At 39.4% G+C, this 22,883-nt stretch overlaps 2 protein-coding genes across 2 annotated transcripts; one reads left to right on the forward strand and one right to left on the reverse strand.

The window, feature by feature from the left end:
• Window positions 1–586: 586 nt before the first annotated feature.
• MCEE (methylmalonyl-CoA epimerase) lies at window positions 587–12,965 on the reverse strand. Its single transcript, XM_074600454.1, has 3 exons — window positions 12,724–12,965; window positions 7,448–7,788; window positions 587–4,062 (listed from the first exon to the last, which is right to left on the reverse strand). The coding sequence occupies exons 1-3, from the start codon at window positions 12,752–12,754 to the stop codon at window positions 3,910–3,912; spliced, it is 525 nt and encodes a 174-aa protein (XP_074456555.1). The 5' UTR covers window positions 12,755–12,965; the 3' UTR covers window positions 587–3,909.
• A 1,738-nt stretch (window positions 12,966–14,703) lies between these two features.
• On the forward strand, window positions 14,704–22,858 carry MPHOSPH10 (M-phase phosphoprotein 10). Its single transcript, XM_074600453.1, has 11 exons — window positions 14,704–15,177; window positions 15,775–16,426; window positions 17,282–17,427; window positions 17,791–17,965; window positions 18,252–18,393; window positions 18,805–18,872; window positions 19,599–19,736; window positions 19,958–20,068; window positions 20,314–20,421; window positions 20,975–21,205; window positions 22,655–22,858. The coding sequence occupies exons 1-11, from the start codon at window positions 14,810–14,812 to the stop codon at window positions 22,802–22,804; spliced, it is 2,289 nt and encodes a 762-aa protein (XP_074456554.1). The 5' UTR covers window positions 14,704–14,809; the 3' UTR covers window positions 22,805–22,858.
• Window positions 22,859–22,883: the final 25 nt, after the last annotated feature.

Raw genomic sequence — 22,883 nt, forward strand, 5'->3', positions numbered from 1 at the left:
TTCTTCATTTTCCCAGTTTAATAATTTGGCCAAGATGACACTGCCTTGGTAAAAGAATCAAGCGTTTATTGAAAAATTTAACTTTTTCTCTTAATTAAGGGTTCTTGAGTCCAACAAACCCAAGTCAGATCACTACAGGAAGAATTTCTTGCAAGGAGAGAATCAAATGAAGCACCAAAGAAATAATTCAGAGCACCTACTGTAAGTACCTCAAGTAGATATTTTGAATATCTCCATGTTTCTTGGTCTTTCTACAAGATTTCCTTGGTCACAGCATCTTCCATTCATCTATCTTAGCAATAAAGACCTAATCGAAGGACTGTCTTTAAGAATAAACAGCAATGCTTCTGATGTGCATTAAGAAAGTAAGCTCTAGTATCAGCATTAAACACAGAAGTATTATCCACCCAGGAAGTGGTCTGCAGAAGCAAGTGCCATCTTCAGTTCCTCTTGTAATTCATTCACAGCTTTCTAAATTTTCAGGCTGTGTTAACTGTATTAAAGCACTGTAGCTGTGACATCATGATAGAATACATTCTTCCAAAACTTGTGATAAATTGGATAAATATGGTAATAATGAAAGCAATTGAATTCAGAATGAAATACCCAGTGTTGTTTGTTGGTTTGTTTTTTTTTTTAATTCAGGTGAATTAATTGCAGTGTAAGCATGATGGGAACAGACTTTTTGCAGATTTGTAAAACTGTAAGGTTAGCTTTTAAAAGGCATGTAGTTAGTTCTTTTCTCAGCTTTTGAGTTTGATTCTAGGTTCGTCTCATCATACAGAATGGGATTCATTCTGCAGCCTGTTCTCCTCGTCCCACTTAGGAGAGACTTGAGGGTTGCATAGAGGAAGTCAAAAAAGATATTTTGCATAATTTAATTATGAGCCCTTTAGCTGCCTGAATAATGTTGATGGAGTCCATAAAAATGTGTCTTGTCTGCCTTAGGCAGCATAAAATGGGAACATGCTCGAGCTCAGAGGAGAAAAAAGGCACATGGAGAGACTGGAACAGGGAACTTGCATGTGACAAATGACCCAAGCATGACAAAATTTACTGACAAAATAATAACACTTCATCTTCTGAAAAGCTTGATCTTATCAGAAAAGAAGGATTCACCATACTTTTTGGAAAAACTACCCCAAATACCCATAGTCAAAGCCTAGTTGCCTTCCGAGCTGATCAGGCACCAGTTAATTTGAATCAGTGTTGTTTTTTCCAGAAGTTGTATACTGGTGTAGTAGGGGTATATCATTAAGTGTCCCTCCACCGGAAGAAACAAATCAGAGTTCTCTGTTGCTCCAGTTTCCATCCCTGAATTTCCACTGTTTTTCTTGATGTTATACCCATTTTATAACCATGGCAGTGACAAAGGGTAAGCTCACATGTCTAACACCCCCCCACCCAAACGCTTAGAAAGTCAGAACAAAGGATGACTTTTGAAGGCTCTCGTTTAAGGTGAAGGATTAGAATATTTGTTACAAGTATGGGGATTGATCCTATTCCCACTGAAGTCTATGGGAGTTAGGCTTATGAACAGGAAACTTCTCTCAATGCATCTTAGCTGTCTTCACATTCTTTAGCTGTCCAGCTCTCTTGGCTATCCCTTTCAAGTCCAGAGCTCCAGAGGTGGAAACTCTCATATCTTGTAGTGCATACCCAGACAAGTAAGGGAGTCTGATCCCACCAAATGGTAAGAGTTTGTAATAAGCATACCCCAGTTTTGGGTATTAGCTAATTTTACAGATCTAAGCTCCTTTTTTGTTGTTGTTGGTGGTGGTTTTTTTGCTAATATCTTGACTTCCACCTTAGAAGGAGTCAGATGAAATGTATAAACTGTGAATGAGATAACAGCATGACCTAGCTATGATGAACAAAATACATCAGCTGACTTAGTGCTAGGCAGCTCCACTGCAGTCAGTCAGGAAAATTGCTGGTTACTAGCTAAAAGCATTACAAGCTTCTTTCTGCTAATAAGATGGGAAGTACAATGAGGCAAGTGGAGTAAGTATTGTTTACTCAAAATCTCCATTACCTAGTACTATATCAAGCTACTGCTCTGAGTGTATTGCTAGATGTCATACACAAAATACCATCTCCTTCAGACAAGGACAAAGAAATGGGAGTATGAACCTAAGGAGGCCTGCTCTGTTTTCTGTTGCACCAAACTAAGGGTATTAGGTTCAAAGATGTCTGTTCAATTATCTTGACATGTAACCAGCAAGGCTTCTAGTCTTGGCATTCCTGGGCTAGTTCTGCAGAAAAGATGCCTCCCCGTCTTTGAAAGACTAGAAAGACAAAAGCAGCTTTGCTAATAGAATGTCTCCTAGAATAGCAGAATCATATTTCAGGAATATATCAAATCATCCTGCTTCTCCATCAGGAGCCTTAGGATTTCTAAATTCAAACAATTTAGATCACAAACTACCATCTAAACAGTGATTTGATGAAATGCAAGAACCCTGCAGAAGACTTATTTTTCTTAAAATATGACAGAAGGAGTACTTATTTTGAGTACAAAACTATCTCGTTTTAAAAAATTGCACGGTGTTGCAGAGGTTTTTTTAGAAGTAAAATTCATGAGGAAGCAACAATGTCTTTAAAGACCAAAGTCTTTAAATCTCAGGTCAACATTATACTTGCATTTTGTTGTGGCAAACATGACACAGAATACAAATAATTCCATTTCCATTAAGTAAAAATTCTCCTAGACTAAAATGAACTTACTTTATATCAAGCTGAACCTATTAACTGAATATGCAGAGATGTAGGAAAATATAACTTCAGACTGTGGTTTAGCTAGGAAAAAAAATTACTTTTATGGATTAAGAAGACTAGAGAGAGAAACAGCAAGTCTTCAATTTCTATAGCCGATGTGTCAAAACAAACCTATAAAAGAAAGTAGCAGGACAAACACTGCTTGCTTAACATACACCATTAAAGCCAAGTCTGTCCATGAATAAGTCAACAAACTGTGACTGCAGTCTATCAGAAACATCAGTATGCGGGCATGCTCTCTGATGTTAAAGACAGTGTACATAACCAAGACTTATGCAGCTTGTGTTTCCACTGATTTTTTAAGTGCTTTTGCATAGGAAAACAATATTTATAAAGTGAACGAAAAGATGAATCGCTATTTGTTCAGGTCTCTCCGAGATACCTCCCTATGGATAAAGCTTGGAAAAAAAAAATTCAATACCTGAAAAAACAAAAATGTGACAAGTATGTTACAGTCTGAAATACATTTCAGCTATTCTTCTCTTGTTGCCTGCATATCCATAGAGTTCCTAAAACAACTAAATGATGATTTATGCATGGTAACTTCCTTGGCAGTAATTGTTATGCCAAGGAAAACTTATTTACTGGTTGCAGACACTCATACAATAACATAAGGATTTTTTTATTGCATGAACCAATCAATCAGCATGAAGCACAGATGGTGCATGGTGAAAACAGAAAAATACAATGTTCCTTTTTCCTTTATTTCTAAAGGGAATATCTAAGCTATATTGTTGTCACTGAGAAGTGGGTCTCTGCTCTGAAATGTAGAACAAAATAATGTGGGATGACCTAGAAACTGTACAGTTTCTGTGGTTACAGAGGTAAAACCATGCTGCAAACATAAGGCAACAGAACATAAATTACTGTTTGTAACTTGGCTGATGTATTTGTCTTTAGAATCACAAAGAATTCAAGAAATGTCAACATACTAATTCTGAAAATCAGATCAACAACAACAATAAAAACAAAATTACCCTAAAACTGTAGCATTATTTCAGTACTCAAAAGCTGTACTTAATACACAGGAACTACAGTGAACTTGTAAAGGCTGAATACCACATCAATATTCCCAGCACCAGCTCAGTAACTTCACAACTAATCTATTGTTTTATTTATGAATATTACAGCTCAAGCTTGCTCAAGTTCCACAAGGACTCCGTGGCAATCTTTAGGGTGAAGAAAAATCACAGGTTTGCCATGTGCACCTATTTTTGGCTCTTCACTCAATATTCTTATCTTTTTTTTCTTCAGTTCTGTCATAGCAGCTTTTATGTCATCAACCTTATAAAAGAAAAATACAGTTCACACATATTAACATATTACACGGTATTATGCAGATTCTACATTTAGGAGCAATAATATAATTCCTTACTAAAATGTTATTTCTAAATTCTAATAGAATTCTGGAAATAAATTATAAAACAGTTTTAAAACATGTAGTCTTAGAAATAAAAATCTTACAGAAGTTTGCATTTGTTATTTGAAGATTTTATAAAACGTTGTTTTAATAGATAGTGCTGTATTTAAGAAATTGCTAAACAAAAATCACTCCCACACAAAGCCCATTGATTTTTTTATGTTGTTACTTTATAAGTACTCCATAAATAATCTAAACTCTGCATTACTATTACTAAGAAGATCACATTGCTTTCAAACTATCAATAACTAAAGAAGAATGCCTCCCTGTCTAATTGATGACAGAACACTGAGTCATTAGATGCTGATGAAGAGGGAGGGCAATGGGCAAAAGGTAAAAGGAAAGTCCCTTTTAGATTTACATATCCTCCTCCTGAGTAGGTTAAGCTTCACAAAGTTTCCTAAGAAAAACCTTGAATTATCAGAAATATACCCAGAATATGACCTGGTTTTCCCATTGAACTTAATTACAATAATATCCTTTAACGTAATATTTCAGTATAGTTTCCTGCAAAAATACATGATTAACAAAAACATATCTACACTGTATAATGTGATCTTAATTCTGATGTCATGTCATCAGATGAAATTTGAATTTTCCCAAACCTTAAATGCATTAATTCTTTGAAATTATAAGATTAGCACTCAGTTTATCAAATCTAATAGTCAATAATCAATAAAGACCTAGAATTAAAATAATAGCATTGCTGTTTTTCAAGACTGAGGTGTCTGGACATAATTTGGTAAATAAACTTGCATGATGCCATTGTAGGGAAGAAGGAAATACCTAGCTTTAATTCAGAGGAACAGACATCAGTTAATTCCTACTCATTCGCAGCAGTTTTGTTCATGAAAATTCTGAACTCACTGCAGTTCTTCCTACACGACTACCAGTCTGCTAAAAAAAAAAAAAAGAAATGTCTGTCAAGTTTTATCTTAAATAAAACAGCACACGTAATGTGTGCCATAGCCCCCTCCAGGTTGTTTCCCCAAGCAGAAAAGCTACTGCAGCTGCTGCTCCTGTCCTGCAGAGATGGCCAGAAGAGGAACCGTGTCTGGGCTCAGCTGGAATGAATTACTGCGTCCCCAAGGAAGCAATGAGAGTGAACAGTGGAAAGCCTGTGGGTGCATCCGTGGTAGGCGAGTATCAGGCTCAGATTTCTCTCTTATTTGACCAAGTGTCCAGCATGCTTTTCATTGCATGTATTAAATTCAATTATAGCTGGTCAGGAATAATTTAATTTGTTCTTAAAATGCTTATTTTGTCTGAAACAAATTCCCTATCAAAACATCTGTCTAAAATTTTCCTTTGAATAATAAGAGATAAGGAAGAAATTAAAAGCATTTTGAGAAACTTGTTGGGCTTTTCAGTACAGAAAGAATTTTTGCAATTATGCTTTTTGCAATAAAATTGTTCACAGAAAGATACTTCTACAAAATATTTTTAAAATTTCAAGTGAACAATCATTTGACAGTGAAGTTCTTTTACAGTTTTTCTCAAAACTATTTTTGCGCAACTTCAGAAGATGACCTATCTTTGAAATTGTAAGATTTTCCATTCTGAGGAGATTGGAAAATTGGAGGAGGGACATTAGTATCTTTTTTATTGACTATGGTAGTGACCAAATCTGTCTTCAGTCCCACTTAAACAGCAGGTCAACAATGGATCGCTTTTGTTCTCCATGTAAATTAGTCTATAATCTTCCATTTGTGGAGACAAACATGAAAGACTTAGGACAATCTTTTTTTTTTTTTTGCTTGGAGAACCTATTAGTGAGTTACAAGACTTCATTGAGGAAAATCTGGCTGCGAGTAGCACTAGCTCACCTGATTAATGGAAATTAACTGCTAAATGATGATTCCTGGCTTGCTTGACCTACTGTACACAGTTAAAAATTTTCTTTTTTAACACAACACTTCTATGTTGTCCAACGTGGTATAATTAGCATGTCCCATTCTTCTCAATTTTCATAATTAACAGTATGACTTCCCTTGGCAAACATTTTTGGTTTATCTGCAACAAGATCATCTCTCGTACAAAATGGAGATCTACATGGAACAATTTCAGCTGGTAACAAATGTTTCTTGAAATGTTTTAAAAGGGAGGACATATACTTGAAACCCTTGGGAGCTCTGAGCTCTTTATGCTGAGAAATGCCTACAACTTCTTTCTCTTGTACCTATAAATAAGAACCACTGTTTTTACAGAGGGTTGGAGGGTTTTTTCAGTCCTACTGCAAATCAGTTCTTTCTTCTGTGCCCCCTGTTTCTTAAATTGAGCTGAGGTCTTTCACATTTCTATAGCAGAACTGCCTAGGAATACAATTTAGGGCCAATTTAAAAGAATCAATTTTCTTATTCGTGAACATCTGCAAATAGGCAAACTTAATGTAAGAAAAATTGCAATGTCTGTGTGTATGCAAAAGTTCGCAATTCTTAAAGAAACCATGCAACTGCAAGCACAGGTCTTTATGTTGTATTCTGAAAACAATTTTTACTCACATCAGTAATCCCATTATTTTTTATTATTACACTTTGCATGAAATAATAGAGTTTGCGAGACTCAGATCTGTAAAAATATTAAAAACATAGACCACAGGCTGCAACATGAAATATTGCATCAAACATCTACACTAAAACATGAGTATACTAAATAAGGGAAGTACTTTACCCCGCACGTTTACATCTTGTGTACTTCCAGACCAACCTCTCTTTGATGGACAAGGAAGAACAGGACAGAATAAACTCTGAAGACATTACTGCTGTTTGGTGAGTACAACTGACAATCTTTTTTGACTTTTTTATACAATTATCAACTAAATATCAAACAGGAAGAAACTTCTGAAAATCTAAACTATGCCTTAGCTTAAACTTACAACTTCATCTTTTTCCAGTGTATGTCCTTTCTATGTCAGGAGGTTGACACCTGTCAAACACACTTCACAAGCCCCTGGGCTTGTCCACCTTCCACACTGGATACTTAACCCTCCACTGCCCAATTTAATCTTTATAGCATAAAAGAGATAAAAATCATTGCATAGCTCATGAAGTTGAACTGTGATTTCCAAAATCAAATGGAAATGCAATTTTAAATCAAAATCAAAGAAAAAAGGCAATTTTAAGACTTCTCATGCAATATATATTCTCACAAATACGTCAGCCTTATTTGTTCTCGACACAGGTCAAACCTCTGAAAACATTATGCACACTTTAATATCTCAATTTTATATGATATATTGCGTTAAAGTACCTCAATGCAGATATGATGCATTCCTCCAGTCTTGTTTTTTTGCAGAAAGCTTGCAATGGGACTTTTCTCTCCTAAAGGATGTAGCAGTTCCAGCTTGGTATTTCCCAGCTCCACAAAAACAGTGTAGACACCATGTTCAGGAAGAGCAACAGTCTCGCTCACCTGTGCTCCTAATACATCTTTATATAAGGACTGAGCTTTCTCCAAATCAGGTACTGCAATTGCTACATGATTAAGTCGGCCCAGTTTCCACAAACAGCTTGGAATGTTTTGAGAGAAGGAATTTGATGATGATAGAGTTCGTATAGTGGGAGCTGAAGTCTGCAATCTGGTAAGAAGCCCTGAAAAAAGTGAATAGCACTGATATAATGCTTCTGAGAAAGGATCAATATCTGCTCTTTCCCCTTTTAATGAGGCCTTTATAACTCATATGTCATAAGCACACCAGCGTGCAAAGCTGAAGGTAGACTGAGACCAAGGAAAGAATTAATTCTGTAGTTGTAAGAGCTCAATGAAAATTTTTTTCAGAGACTATGTAATTATTCAGAGGTATATATAAAAAAAAAAATCCAAACACTAATTTTGTGTGCTTACATATGCCTGTTAGAAAGAGGAACACCTAGCCAACTGTAACAGTCAACTGTATAATATACTTAAAAGTGACTTCAGAATTTTTCAGAGCTCCTTACAAAATAGAGAAAGAAATGAGGGTATGTCCATACCTCTAGAAATTATGACAATAAACAAGAAAACCAAAACAAAACCTTGGACAGAACTGATACTGTCCAAAAGATAAAAGCTCTCAGCTGTCAGAACTAACTCCATCAAGGAAAGAAATGTCACGTTGCATCTGAGGCTTAAGGAATCCTAAAATCTTCTGAGTTTGATTTCTTATTTTGTCTTTCTCCAATGATGAAGTCATTTGCCCTTCTTACTTTTCACATGCCATACAGGTCTTATACTTAGTTTCACTGATCTGTTTCAAGATGCTTGCAAATATTTCAGTTATAAGTACTGTGAACAACATCATCTCCAACTGACCAATAACAATTTAGAAGGTTATCTTTAAAAGGTCAAAATCATAGCAGATTTTTTTAATGCAACTAGTGCCACTGACTTCAGTGACTTACAAAAGAAAAGGAATATAATTTGTCTCCTCATAAATAAAAAGGTAACTATAAAAAAATATTGGATGACCATATGACACAATGATAAGGGCTAACGTAGACAAAAGATGGAGAAGTCATGGAGAAACTGTCAGGAAAAACGGCTTAGATATCTACAGAGCTCTTCACTGACTGTTCTCACAAGGCAGTACTGAACTTTGCACTATCTGTGTCAAATTGCTATGTTGCTCACAAATAGTTCCAGGGTTGCTTGGGTTTTGTGGTGTTTTTTTTTTTTTAAAGTACTGAAAAAAGATATAAAATGAGGATACTTCCAAATGAATTACATTAAAAATGAATCTGTCAGAGTACTAGAATCTGTAGAGGTTGGGGGCGGGGGAAAAATTGTGATCATACCAGTTGTTTCTAGCATCAGAATTAGAATTAGATGAAAGGATATATTCATAAAAGCCACATTTTAATTTCATGCAAGTTTGCTTTAGGCCATGTCAGAGTTCCCAATGCCTCAAGGCCAAGCTAGAGGCATCTTAGCATTTTGGAAGTCTTTGAGGCATTCTTAGTTTTAAATTCACAAATGTGCTATTTTGCTAAGAGATTGTGGCAAGGATGCACTGAGATTCTGTATGCTTTGCAATACGCTGAGGATAGCCTGGCTTGCGTTTTTTCAGACTCTTTGTACTCCACAGCGTTAGTAGTAGCTGTAATTAATCAGCTGGCTTCACTGTATGAAACTGAGAACTACCATTTCCCAGGAATTCAAGACTCTACATCTATCCGTTAATTTTTCTTCACAAAGACAACTGATGCAGTCCTTAAAACTAAGCCTTTCTGAGCATTATGCTGGGATGGAAGAAGAAGAGTTTGTGTGTATTTGAGACTTAGAATTACAATGTGCAATGTATATATACTTCCAAAGACTTAGCGTCACAAAAGTAAGTCTATTCAGAATCATTTGATAATACTAAATCTACATCCTACACTCATGATTTCCAGAAACTTGTCTAGCTCTGCAAGTAACTGCCCTGCACTATTTCTTGCCAGCCTTTCACACAGTACATCCTGTCATCTCCTTCATCCCAGCCAGAAGTTCTGGACAATTCTTTTTCACCAGTTACCTTTAGGCTATCATATTGGCATAGTAGAGCAACTCAATATTTCCAAGTACTTTTCAACTTTCTACACATTAAAAAAAAATCCCCTAGCAACTTCTCACAGAAGAAAAAGTCTTGTTTTTCAAATGTCAATGCTGAAACTATTTTGTAGATAGACTTGCCATCTAAATGCAGCTGTGTCAGGGGTGAACAAAGCAATTGCCTGAGGAAGCAATACTATGCAATGGTTTATAATGTACAAAAATAAGAAATATGTACTATCTAGTTGGCATTAGAGGTATGGATAATTAACTAGAGTTTGACCAGATCACCAGAGTAAATAATGCATTAAAAAATTAAAAAAAAACCAAACCAAACCAAACAGCCACCATACAGTCTTTTCTGTCTGCCTTCTGTCCTTCCACGACTTCTACCTAAATAGCTCTGTTTCCTACAGAGGTCCTTTCGTAAGACCTGGTTCAATTCTTGCTGAAGCAAGAGATACTTTTCCACTTAGAGGGGGTCAGTATTCACCCAAATTATTTTGAAAGATAAGGACCACTTACTATATCATTTGTTATGTTTCCTAGAGCCTTTTATTGTTTCATTCCTTCTTCTAAGCATTACAAAACCACAGTTCAGTAGAAATGCTACTAATGTAGATTTTTCAAGCAGTCCTTACTGATGGAAAAGGCTAGGATTTTTCCCATTCGTTTTGACATCTCCCACCTATAATTCTCATTGTACTTGACATGGGGCATATGACTACATGGTTATTATAATTTAATTTCTACTTTGTCTGTTTTCAAGTAAATTGACAGCAAGTAGAGACACAGACTGTTACTCAGCTATTACTGAAGCAATAGCAAAAAGAATAGAAAATACTATTGCTGTTGGGTTCTGCACAAGAAATATTTGGTTTTTGTGGTGTTTCCTGGAAAGATAATAGATTGAAAAAGTGAAGTAAATTCCTAGAATTCTTGTAAAGTCAAAGATACTTAAATGCCCACTCATACGACAATATTATTCATGCATCTTTTCATTTCCTCCTCTCACTTAATGGATTGGGTGGTAGAAGTCTATATATAATTTTTCCTATGAGTATGTAGGGACAGAGGACTCTTCAGCAAGTTTGGGTTTGTTTTTTTTTACTTTATTCTATGAAGTCTTGTGAATTTATCCTACTCTATTCATATGCATATGGCACTTTAATTTTAAACCCATAATTACCGGTATGAATTGACTGAGATTAAACAAAAAGCATTTGTGTTTTTCTTGCATTATATAGATTAGTAACTATATAGATTACTTAAAATTCTAATCTTCTAATCCAATAATCAAAAGATGACCCTGCAGTGAAAAAGAAAGCTTTTCAGCACACTTCAGACTGAAACCCCATCACTTTCACGTTTCAGGAAAGAAACAGTTATATTTATGCATACATCACAAAACTAGTCCTATTAACTGCTGTGCCTAAATTCTTCAATCCCAAAAGCATTTCTCTACTGATTTACACAATTATTCACGTAATTCTTAACTTTCTCCAATGTTAAAAAAATGTACTTTCTCTGCTTCTTTTGAAGCCAGTGGACACTGTGACTAAAGCATCTATCCGAGTATCTGTCCTGCTTGAAAAACTTGCATATGCTGACCACATTCACACATGCAGATGCCTCTCCTGGTATAGGACATTTGCCCCTACTGTTTTTTTTAAGACCTGATTTTTCAAACGCTGACAACAAAATCTGAATTTTTCTAGATATTTTGTCCTTTGGAGAAGATTCACCTGACCCTGGTCTCATGTATGATTGCTCGCTTCCTAGCCCCAGTGATACTGTGGAATGTATGTCACCACCTTCAGCTTCATTTGAAGAATATTTTTAAATTGATCTATTTGGGTTTTATTCTGTTAATGGTTGACAGATCTACTAGTGTTATGCACATGAGAGTTTAAAGATGTACAGTTGTACCAACTGAAGCTTACATTCTATAAAAGAGAAGATTATGAACTTAAAGTAACAAGTCTGAAGTACCCCATAAAAGGAGGTCCTCATCTTTCAAATGTTTATTCATGGACTTGGTGCTCCTTCTGTGGGGCAGTGTTCATTGACTTGCATGGCTAAGGAATCAAACCAAGCCAAATCCAGCTGAATTTAGCCCTGTTTTCTATGGGGAGGTTGTACAAGTGTGGGCCACAGTGAGAAGTGTGGGCACTGCTCTACTGTCACCCATCTCAGGTTGAGGGCAGCTCTCAAGCATGAAGTGGCTGCTGTCGCCGTTGTGAGTGTGACACACAGGGGCTGTGCATTAGCTCTCTGGACCAGATGGAGTGTCGAGGTGGCACTGACATCTCGGAAACTCTGACAGCTGACAGGGTTTAGGTCACCCCTGGTGCTGCTCTGCTCTGTGCCGGGGGGTGGCTTGTGGGAATCACGTGGCCTCCAGAGTTCCTAGAAACCAAGTCACACTTTGCTGCAGTTCTGGTTTCTTCCATCAAAGTGCAATTACACAGAGGTGTTTTCATCCCCCCATCCCACTGATCGATCCCTGACAGCACCCAGTCTCTCATTCACTGTTCTGCAGGCCATGGCCACCAAATGAGACAGCGTGGTTTAGGTATGGGGAGTTTAACCTGCCTTACTTACTATTAAGAGAGTGAACAGTCCAAATAATTATAATGAAAGGAAAATGATTTTGCATTTGACCTCCAAGTTGTACCTTAAAAAGACAAGCTCCTCCTTGCGCCATAAGTATTAAGTTTGCTGCGAAAGTTTATTCTCAGCCGGTTAGCGTCAGTTGTTAATATACTGCCGCCTGGGTCAGAACCCCTTGTTTTCATTCGTAACCGCGGTTCTGTGTTGCCGTGGTCCGTAAGGCTCACGGAGAGCCCGGGCCCGCTCCCGCACCCCGCGGCCGGAGGGGCGGCGCGCTCCCGCCCCGCGCCCGCCGCCCCTTCAGGCCGCGGGGCCGCCCTCCGCCGGGGGCACCCGGGCCCGCCGCCACCCCGGGCCGAGTCCCACGCCGCCCGCCCGCTCCGCCCCGCCTGGCCCCCCGTTACCGGCCGCCGCGCGCCCCAGGGAGGCCGCCATCTCGCCGCCCCGCCGCTCGCTCCCAGCCTGGCCGCAGGCAGGCGGGGCCTGGCGGCGGGGGAGCGGCCGCCCTCCGCCGTCACCGCCGCAGCGGCCGCCGCCCCCGGCCGCCCGAGCCGGGAGCCTTTCGTCGCGGTGATAGCCCGCGGCTGCGTTAGCAGGGCCGGCGCCAGCGGGGGCGTCCCGGTGGGAGGCACCGGCAGCGGCTGTGTCGCGCTGAGGGGCCGGTGAGCCTTCGCTGGGGCGGGCGGGCGCTGCGGCCCGGTGCCCGTCCCGGGAGGAGGTGGCTCCCCCGGGCAGGGGCGGGCGCTGCGGCCGCCGCCAGCCGGGAGCTGGGAGCTGCGGGAGGCGGCGGTGCAGCTGGCTGCTGCCGGGCGCTGCCGTGTGTGAGAAAGGGAGCGTGCAGGAGGCCGGCTGTAGCCAGGTTGGGCTGTGGGGAGAGCCCTCCAGTAAAGCGTCGGGCAGAAGAGGGTGGGGACAGCGAGCGGGCTGTCTGCTGGGGCTGTGCCCCTGCTGTGTCAGGGGCATTGGATGTGGCACCTCGCTGTGATACATTCCAAATACATAAACAGCCCGTGCCATTTCAAATCTGATAATACCTGAAATAAAGTGCAGATCAAAGTTGGTGGGCAAAAGGGTATTTAAAAGTCCCAAGAGGGACTGGACAGGCTGGATCGATGGGCCGAGGCCAATGGCACGAGGTTCAACAAGGCCAAGTGCCAGGTCCTGCACTTGGGTCACAACAACCCCATGAACGCTACAGGTTTGGGGAAGAGTGGCTGGAGAGCTGCCCAGCCAAATACGAGCCAGCGTGTGCCCAGGTGGCCAAGAAGGCCAACAGCATCCTGGCCTGTATCAGGAACAGTGTGGCCAGCAGGACTAGGGCAGTGATTGTACGCCTGTACTTGGCACTGGTGAGGCCCCACCTTGAGTACTATGTCCAGTTTTGCGCCCCTCACCACAAAAAAAAGACATTGAGGTGCTGCAGCGGGTCCAGAGAAGGGCAACGGAGCTGCTGAGGGGTCTGGAGCACAAGTCTCATGAGCAGCGGCTGAGGGAGCTGGGGGTGTTGATCCTGGAGAAGACGAGGCTGAGGGGAGACTTTATCACTCTCTACAACTCCCTGAAAGGAGGGCGTAGTGGTGGGGGTCAGTCTCATCTCGCAAGCAACAAGTGGTAGGACAAGAGGAAACAGCCTCAAGTTGCACCAGGGGAGGTTTAGGATGGATATTAGGAAAAATTTCTTCACTGAAAGGGTTGTCAAGCATTGGAAGAGGCTGCCCAGGGCAGTGGTGGAGTCGCCATCCCTGGAAGGATTGAAAAGCCGGGCAGACGTGGTGCTGAGGGACATGGGGTAGTGGTGGTTTTTGTCAGAGTTAGGTTGATGGTTGGACTTGATGATCTTAAAGGTCCCTTCCAACCTAGACAATTCTATGATTCTATGATTCTAATATATGCCACTTTCTGCTTCCCACCTGGGTTGTAAGGTGCCAGCTGTGTCGATGATGTTGGAGAAGCGAGGTACAGGCCATACCCGTGCCTCTGCTGCAGGCCCTGCTCCATGCAATGGGGCTTGGTGGTCCAGAGCGCCAAGGAGGACACGCAGAAGCTGCATGGCGGGGCTTTCTTGTCTGTGTGCTGAAACCACTTATTTTTTTAGTAGGAAAGAAACACGAAAGCAGTAAAGGAACAGCAGAGGCCATGGCAGTTGTGAGGCTGGTCACGGTTTGGACGCAGGCCAGGAAGGGCAGTGGGCAGGGCGGGTGCAGCCGGGGCGGTTTTAGGGACAGATCGCCTCTGGGGGTGGTCTGTGGGTGTAGTGTTTAATTTGACTGTGTAATAAAATTTAAGGAAACGATGTGATGTAAGGTAACAGAGCAGCTGACCGCTGGGCCGCGGTGGCCGTCGGGGTTGACGTGCAGGTGCCTGCCCCGTTAGCTGGGGGCCTGGAGGCGCTGGGTACCGTCGTGCATTTTGCTGGCAGAATCGGCTGGAACTGCGCGGTTCCAAAATAGCTCTTGTATCTAGGTCAGAGAGACAAAACTGCGGAGTAAGATGTCTGCAGCTTTTACTATATTTAGAGCATTTTTTTTCCGTGCTGATGAACACCCCGCTCTAGAGCAGTACCACGCTCATCCCGGGGGAGGAAGCGGCAGCCAGCCCCGCCAATGGTGGCTGCCATCCCCTGCCCGGCGGCAGAGCCCCGGGCTGGGCGGCAGGCGGCGCGGGGTGGAACCCTCATGCGCGGAACCTGGGTGGTGGCGGCGGCGGGAGGCGCCCGGACCGCTGAGCCCGAGCACCGGGGGGCGGTGCCGCGTGGCTCCACGCGCGGCGGGCGGCGGGAAGATGGCGGCGGTGAAGGGGCTGGAGACGGGCCTGAGAGTGGCCGGTGCCGCCGCGGCGCGGCCGGAGCGATTCCTGAGGTACGGCGGGCGGCGGGGAACGCGGGGTTCTGTTTGTACCGGCTGTGTGGGAGCATTGGTAGCTCTAGAGGAAAAACTGGAGGAGACTACCCAAATGTAAAAGCTGAGGAGTAGGGCAGCGGAGGAAGGCAGTTACCTTTTTGAAACCCAGGGCTTGTATCTTGGATGTTTGAGGTATTTAGTGCTGTGCTATTTACTTCCCCAAAACGTCTGGAGTACTTAAATATGCTCAATATATAAATTTGCAACTATTTATGTTTAAATATGTAACTATAGAAGGGTGGAATATTCTGCTCAGCTACTACTTCACGCACAAAGTGTAATGAAGCGGAAAGGCTTAATAATTACAATGTCTTTATTTCTAGGAACGCTTAATGTGTAGAAAGTTAAGCAACAGCAGTAACTGTTGAAAAGTGCTATTCTGTAGAACCAAAATACCTAAGCAGGTATATGATTATACCGTGTGATTAACTTAATGGCAGGCGTAAAATGAATGAAAGCTAAAAAATGCAAAGTAAAGTAAATTCTGCAAAATAGAAAAGAAATAATTAACTGTTGTGCTTTTTAAAGCTCCTAATTTTTTTTTTCTGCTCTTAGTGTGCAAGATGGACTTGCTGCTGACTTCAGAGCGTTAACAAAGACTCTCTATGATTTAAATAAAGCTCTGGGGAGTAATATAGTTCATGGGGGTCCTCTAAAAGAGCTGGTGATAGAAAACTTTGATGAAGAACAGATTTGGCAACAACTAGAGCTCCAGAACAATGCAGTTCTCAATTTCTTCAAGAAATCCATTGCAAGAGATGTTGAGGATGAAGATCTTTGCCTTCTCTCAGACCACGAAGAGGATGACTCTGATGCAGAGACCAACAGCGAGAAGGAATTGGAAGACAACATAATGGAAGCAGAAACTGAACAGAAGAATGTTTATACAAAAGATAAAACTAAAGTTAAAGAAAAGCAAAGTAAAGCCAGAGAAAGCATAAAGCAGAAATACAGTGATGAGGATTCTGATATTGACTTTGATATTGAAGCACTGGAGCAACAAACTAAAACAGCCAAGGAAACCACATTGAAAAAAATGGGAAGAAAATCCATAGTGGATGACAAGTTTTTCAAGCTGGCTGAGATGGAAGCTTTTTTAGACCATGCAGAGAAAGAAAACAGGGAGGAGGAGGAAGAAGATATTAATTATTTTGAAGACATCATCTCAGATGATGAGGAAGAAGAGTCTGAAGAAGCTAAAGTCAAAGTAAGAATATCAGTAAATCAGTTTTCTGGTCTCTCTTTCCCTTTAAGTCAAGATCTGATACCTGTTAGAGTGACTATAAATTGTTGAACTCTGAGTAGAAACTACCAAGTTAAATTTGATTAGGTGATGAATGATTACTTCTGAAGCTTTAATAATTAACATGAATATCTGATAACAAAATGTCCTACTGTAGGAGAACATACTCTTCTGCTATTCCAGTCTCTCTTTAGATGGGTCTTCAGTTTTTGCATGAATAAAGCAAGAGATGGTATGTCATAAGAAATAAGCGACCTTGCAGAATAGGTGACCCAGCAAATGAAAAAGATGTATCACTCAGTATTGACATCTAGCAATTACAGATCACTGAGGTGACTGATGCAGAGCAAAGGGCTTTTGGCAACTTCTTTTTCCAGGGACATGGTTTGTAACTCTGATTTAACTTAAGTCGCTGAGTACTTGTTTCAGAAATAAACCTTTTGTTATTTAATAGTACCAGAGATTCACACTATCAAGGAAGAACTGTGCCCAGGGTATGAACAAACCTGGAATGTACGTATTCCAATGAGAAATCAGCAAAATCTACTGCTCTTTGACTTCTGTATATTTAGAGGTCAGAAATTGATTCAAGTGGTAGAATATTTTAAATACTTGTAAAAGAGATTAGTTTTACTAGGGTGCCGTAACACAGGTTAGTGCTTCAGTAAACTGAATTACTGTTATACAAGTAGTGCTATTCCCCAGGTGCTAAAGACTTTTAAGAGGCAGGATACCCTTAGACTTCTGTCAGTCTGTTTTGATTTGCTTTTTTGGTTTGTTTTTTATTTGTGGTGGTTTTTTCCCCTTTCCCCTTCTTAGCCAATTAAAAGTTCTAGAGACTTGACATACAAAGATTTCTTTGATCCAGTTGATGACGACGATTTAGTAGCTAATGATGTTGAAGATGATCAGAAAGAGGAAGCAGACAGTGCTATTGAAGAGGAGAATGAGGAAAGCATGTCTGAGTAAGTATATGCATTATTTGCAGTTAAAATGTCCTTGTAATTTTACACTGGAGTAGCAAATAAAGTGTGAATTCCAGGCTCACTTTGGTCATAGTTTTCCATTCTCTGTTATCTGTATGTTCATGGTTTGCATAGTCACCTTATTTAAAAAGTAGTTTATTTACTTCAGCGTTTGGAAGTTTTTTTTTTAATATATAGAAGTTTCCCTAGTGTCCCCTGCCTTTAGGTTTCAATGAAAGCCTATTGTATTTCTTAACTGTGGGTTAGTTGTAACATGCAAACATTTAATGGCTGAAATACCTTAATGTAAAAAATTATAGAGGATTTTCAACTTTTATTTTCTATTACATTTTAATGTTACAGGGTTGAGGATATGAATGAATTGATGATGGAGGATACGAGAAGTAAAGAAGCCTCTAAAAAAGTTACTTTCAGTTTGCCAGATGACAGTGAAACAGAAGATATTACTGATATGCAATTAGAGAAGGGCATTGATCCCAGTGAAATAAAGTCTTCTTTTGAGAAGAGACAGGAAAAGGTAATTGTTTTTTTGTTTGTTTTGCTAATACTTCAAAACAGTGGCCTTTTTGTTGTTTGTTTTTTTTTTTTAAATGCTTGTGGTCAGAGTTTGGCAAATGTGAGGAGGCTATTTACATATTAAGAAAAAAAAGTGGCTTATCTACATCAGATATATATGCAGTCATATATTCGCTCATCTTTAAGTGAGGAGGAGTTAGAATTACTTGAAATAACTATTCATTTCTTGTGCTGACTTTAATTGTGAGTTCTATGTTTTGAACTTCTTAGGAAATTGTGTTTTTCAGATGAGCAAAAAAATTAAAAGTTTAGAAGAACAGTTGTTAGAGGAGAAACCTTGGCAGCTTAAAGGAGAAGTGACTGGACAAAAACGACCTGAAAACAGCCTTTTGGAGGAAACAGTACTTTTTGACCATGCTGTTCGAATGGGTAAGCAGTGAGAGAGGGTTTTCCTGAAAGCGTGTTGCATACCATAGTGGGTTTTCTTCCCTTTCACCTTGCTAAAACCACCTGTGACTCAAGAGCAGGGTAACAAAACACTAAGTTAAACTTATTGTTGCGTTTTTGAGGTTGTGCATTTTCATGTTGGAAACTATAATATTTTTTGTTCATTTTTAACTTAATTGAAAGTTCATTAATTCGGTGGCAGATTTAGTCATTTACAAGCCTTATGTAATACTACTCTTTTCAAGATAGAGGAAAACATTATTTACTCACCTTGTCTTTAATTACAACATTTTTGTTAAGGCCTTCTTTTTCTGTTTTTTATTCTTCATAGAACAAAAAGTATTTATTGCTGGAGAAACATTTATCTTAAAATTCTTCTCTTTCTCCTCTCAGCACCTGTGATCACAGAAGAAACGACTTTCCAGCTTGAAGATATCATTAAACAGAGAATATTGGATGAGGTTAATACTATCTTAACTTATTCCTCCTTATTTTGTTCATAGACTTCATTCACAGGGCACATTCCAAGGATGAGTTTGAAGCTTTTAAAATGTTAGGTGTAGAGTTATCCTAATTAATTTCTGCAACTGGTTGTTTTATTCTTTTGCCTTGATGAATGTGTCTTTAGATTTCTAAGGAACTCTGTTTTTACATGCCTGTTATGTGCCAGGTTTTGGTGTCCTTCAAAAAAAAAAAAGAGTGTTTGCAGGTTGAACTATAAGGAGTTTATTTGGAGTATAATGCCAGTCTGTAAATTTTGTCTGTGACCATAACTGTAGCGCTCTGAGCATTCTGGATACTAACCAAAACTCAATTGTTTACTTACTTTTCTTAAAAACTGCTGATAAAAAATTTGTATCCTGCAACTCGTTGAGGCTTATTGTTGAATAAAAAAAAAATGCTACATATGAGGGATAATATTTAAATTCTTAAGAAAATTACACATTTGTTATTTGTTGTACATTTTTTCCCCAATCCACTAAAAATAAGCACACAAGCTAGAGTTGTAAGTCTTTTATTACTTTTTTTTCAAATGAAAGTGTGAAACTTAATGAATTCCTGGGAAGCCACATGCATAAACTAGTTAACGTGTCAGATAAGTAATATGGAAAATATTCTAAATATGCTAAATAGCACCTGATATTTGACTGTAGTTGCATTTGGTCATTAATTTATGACTTTCTCAGGCATGGGATGATGTTGTACCAAAAGAAAAACCAAAAGAAGAGGCTTTTGAATACAAGAAGCGTATCACTTTGGATCATGAAAAGAGTAAACTGAGCCTCGCTGAGATCTATGAGCAAGAATACATGAAACTTCACCAGGTAACCTAAGCGATGTCTTTCCTTTTGGTTTGAAGTTCACATCACATAATCTTACAAGTTCATTTGCACACTGCTAATTCTGCTTTCAGTGTTGTGTCAAGTACTTCCATCTGAAGTATTGAAGTACTTGGCTCTGAATTGCATATTGTGCTGTTATTAGTCTTACTAAAGTAAAATAGCTTTATGAATGGTGGTGCAGTAACATTGTCTTACTACTGTAGCAAAAGACTGAAGAGGAAGAAAATCCCGAACACAAAGAAATTCAGGAAATGATGGATTCACTCTTCCTGAAGTTGGATGCGCTTTGTAACTTCCACTTCACACCCAAACCAGTGAGTACTTGTTTCATAAAGTTGTGGGTTGGTTTTTTCCCCCCACTCTTTGAAACTGGATACTTTAAAATACATTTGGGAAATGGAAAGTAAAGTAAACATTGAGTTTTATTGAGCTTGTTCTTAATTCATATTAAATGCACTATAACTGCCTCTGAACAAAACCAAATATTTGGCGTGTTCAGTTAGCTGTAAGCTGCTGTGAGATGGTGTGCTCAGTCATGAATATGTTTCCTTATTTTTAGCCTGTGCCAGAAGTGAAAATAGTTTCGAACCTTCCAGCTATAAGTATGGAAGAAGTAGCACCAGTGGCCGTTAGTGATGCTGCTCTCTTAGCACCAGAGGAGATCAAGGTAAATATAAATAAAAACCATGTAAGGATCCATATTGTTGATAGAAGGGTGTACTGGCGGCCAGATCAATGGGCGAATTCTGACCCCTCCTACACTGGGTTCCTCACCTTGCGGACCTTCTTCCCTACCATTTTAGTATTGCTGGTTGTTGGGTTGGTTTTTTTTAGGGGGGTGGATGGTTGGGTTGGGTTTGTTTGTGGGTTTTTTTGATAACTGGAAGGAGGGGAAAGTTTAATTTTATTTGGCTACACTAGGACATAATACTATGCTTTGATTTTGTTCTTGACTATTATGTGATGGTAATTATTTTCACAACATATGTATGGGAGGGGAAAGCTAAATGACAGTAGGGAAGAGCAAGTAGCATGTCTTTGATCAATTGTACAAATCTTGCTTCCGAGCTTTTGCCAGTTTTTGGCATTTGCCTTACTGCGGCATAGCCCTGAGCTGGGTCAACACTTTAAAGGATGGAAACTCTAAGACAGATTTGAGTACTGTGAAGTGAGCCTTTTCTTTTGCACACTTATGGATCTAGAAATCTTGTCCTCTTCAGGAAAAGAACAAAGCTGGTGATATTAAAACAGATGCAGAAAAGACTCCCACAGACAAAAAGCGAGAACGAAGAAAGAAAAAGCTTCGTAAACGTATGAAGTTAAGAGAAAAGGAGAAACGTCAAAAGCTTCTTGAAAAGATGAAACCAGAACAAGCCACAAAACTTAGCAAAAAAGCTGCTGCAGCAAAATTAAAAAAGCTTACAAAAGAAGGCAAAGCATCTCTGCTCAAGGTAAGGCACTCTTAAGTAGCAGTGTATAACTTGGAGCTTCCCAGCCAAAGAATATTGAAATCTGAAGGGTAGATAGTATTTAGCTAGAGAGAGGAAAGGGAACTTTATCACAAGCAATTACAAAGTGTAGGGTTTGTTTCCCTCCCGTCCCTCTTGGTACATCTACTAATCTTTCTCCATCCCCTCAAAAATTCTTGCACACAAGTGGTGTATCTTATTTATGTCTGAGCAAATATAAAAGGTACATGCAGCTGCTGGAAAAAAGAGGTAGGAAGACCTGGAAAGGACAGATGCATGCACCTTTTTTTTTTCTTTTTTTTTTTTTTATTTTTCTCCCCCTTTCTCCCTCTTACTTTCCCCTATGTTCTTTTGAACTCCAATTTTGAAAGGACTCTTCTAATCCATGCTTGTAACTGTGTTACACAAAGTAGCGTTGAATGTCTTTCTAGTCCTGATTTTGCTGATTATGGTGATGGCATGATGTCAGTATAGAGGCCTGAAAAAATAGAGCTCTGGTTGCACTTTGCAGTGATCTCCTTGTTCAAAATGCATGTTTGTGTAGATGTTACTGCTTCCAGTATGAATAAATCATACTAAATGGTTGTTGGAACCTTTAGAAGCTTACTCAGAGTATGAAATATATTTGAGTTTTTAAGCAACTTAACCTTTACATATGGAAAAATATGAAAAACTGTATGATACAATTACTTTATATCAAAGTGTATCCACAAAGCAGAAACGATTGTTTGCATTAGGTACTACTATTTTATTTATTTCAGAGTTCACAAGGTGGTGTTCCTGCAAATACTAAGCCTTATGCTCTTATCTCCTGCATTTGAACCGTCCTGCTTGATTAAATGGGACTACTTGCATGCATAATGGGAGGATGAGGGTTTTATTTAGTTCTTTCTAAGCTTTCGTAACTTAAGGTATTTCAAAACAGAATACTCCTGTTTAACTACTACTTATCGTGGAGCCCTCTTTCTAATCTCATCAGGTTGATTTTGTTTTGTGTGCTATAAAACAGTAAACTTGTGTACCACCTGTGATGCCTTATAGATTACATTTTAACAGTCTCTGAAATGTTGAGGTATTAGAAAAAATAGGAAGAGTAACTTGATTCCTTCTAAAACGTTTGTACTTATCTGTTAAAAGGAGAGCAGAACACAAAATACAGCGATGTAGTTGCAGCTCATGATATGCAAGGAGCTATTCTTGATGCCTATTCTTACTGGCCATGCTAATTGCTAATTAGAAAGGGAACATGCTCTTTATTTCTTCAGATAGCAGCAGTGACATAAGAATGCAGTGAAAAATATCCTTTGAAAATCAGTTATCAGTTTTGTTCTTTTAAGTCAAATACCGTTATATGTGAGTTAACTAGTAAGTAGTATAATGGTACTGTTCGTACGTTTCATTGGTTGTAACGAATATTTTGTCCATGGACAGGATGAAGGGAAAGACAAGGCCTTGAAGTCGTCCCAGGCCTTCTTTTCTCAACTACAAGACCAAGTAAAAATGGAAATCAAAGATGCCAACAAATTAAAGAAGAAACAGAAGAAGCAGAAAACACTCTCTGTTCATAAACTGAAATTGTAATTTACCTTTTTATAGATGTTGCATCTTGTATATATTAAAATGTTTCTACATGAATGCTGAATTTTAGTAGCTTTTATTC

The sequence above is a fragment of the Larus michahellis genome, chromosome 9, assembly GCF_964199755.1.
Source record: "Larus michahellis chromosome 9, bLarMic1.1, whole genome shotgun sequence".
NCBI lineage: Eukaryota > Metazoa > Chordata > Aves > Charadriiformes > Laridae > Larus > Larus michahellis.

Excerpts from the sequence above, each read along its gene's own strand:
- MCEE (XM_074600454.1), bottom strand. The coding sequence starts at position 12,754 with ATGGCGGCCTCCCTGGGGCGCGCGGCGGCCG. Across the intron at positions 7,789-12,723 it reads CCTGGGGCGCGCGGCGGCCG|GGCTTCTTACCAGATTGCAG; the intron begins GTAACGGGGGGC and ends CACTTTTTTCAG. Across the intron at positions 4,063-7,447 it reads TGCATCATATCTGCATTGAG|GTTGATGACATAAAAGCTGC; the intron begins GTACTTTAACGC and ends TTCTTTTATAAG.
- MPHOSPH10 (XM_074600453.1), top strand. The coding sequence starts at position 14,810 with ATGTCTGCAGCTTTTACTATATTTAGAGCATTTTTTTTCCGTGCTGAT. Across the intron at positions 16,427-17,281 it reads CTGAAGAAGCTAAAGTCAAA|CCAATTAAAAGTTCTAGAGA; the intron begins GTAAGAATATCA and ends TCCCCTTCTTAG. Across the intron at positions 19,737-19,957 it reads AATACATGAAACTTCACCAG|CAAAAGACTGAAGAGGAAGA; the intron begins GTAACCTAAGCG and ends TTACTACTGTAG.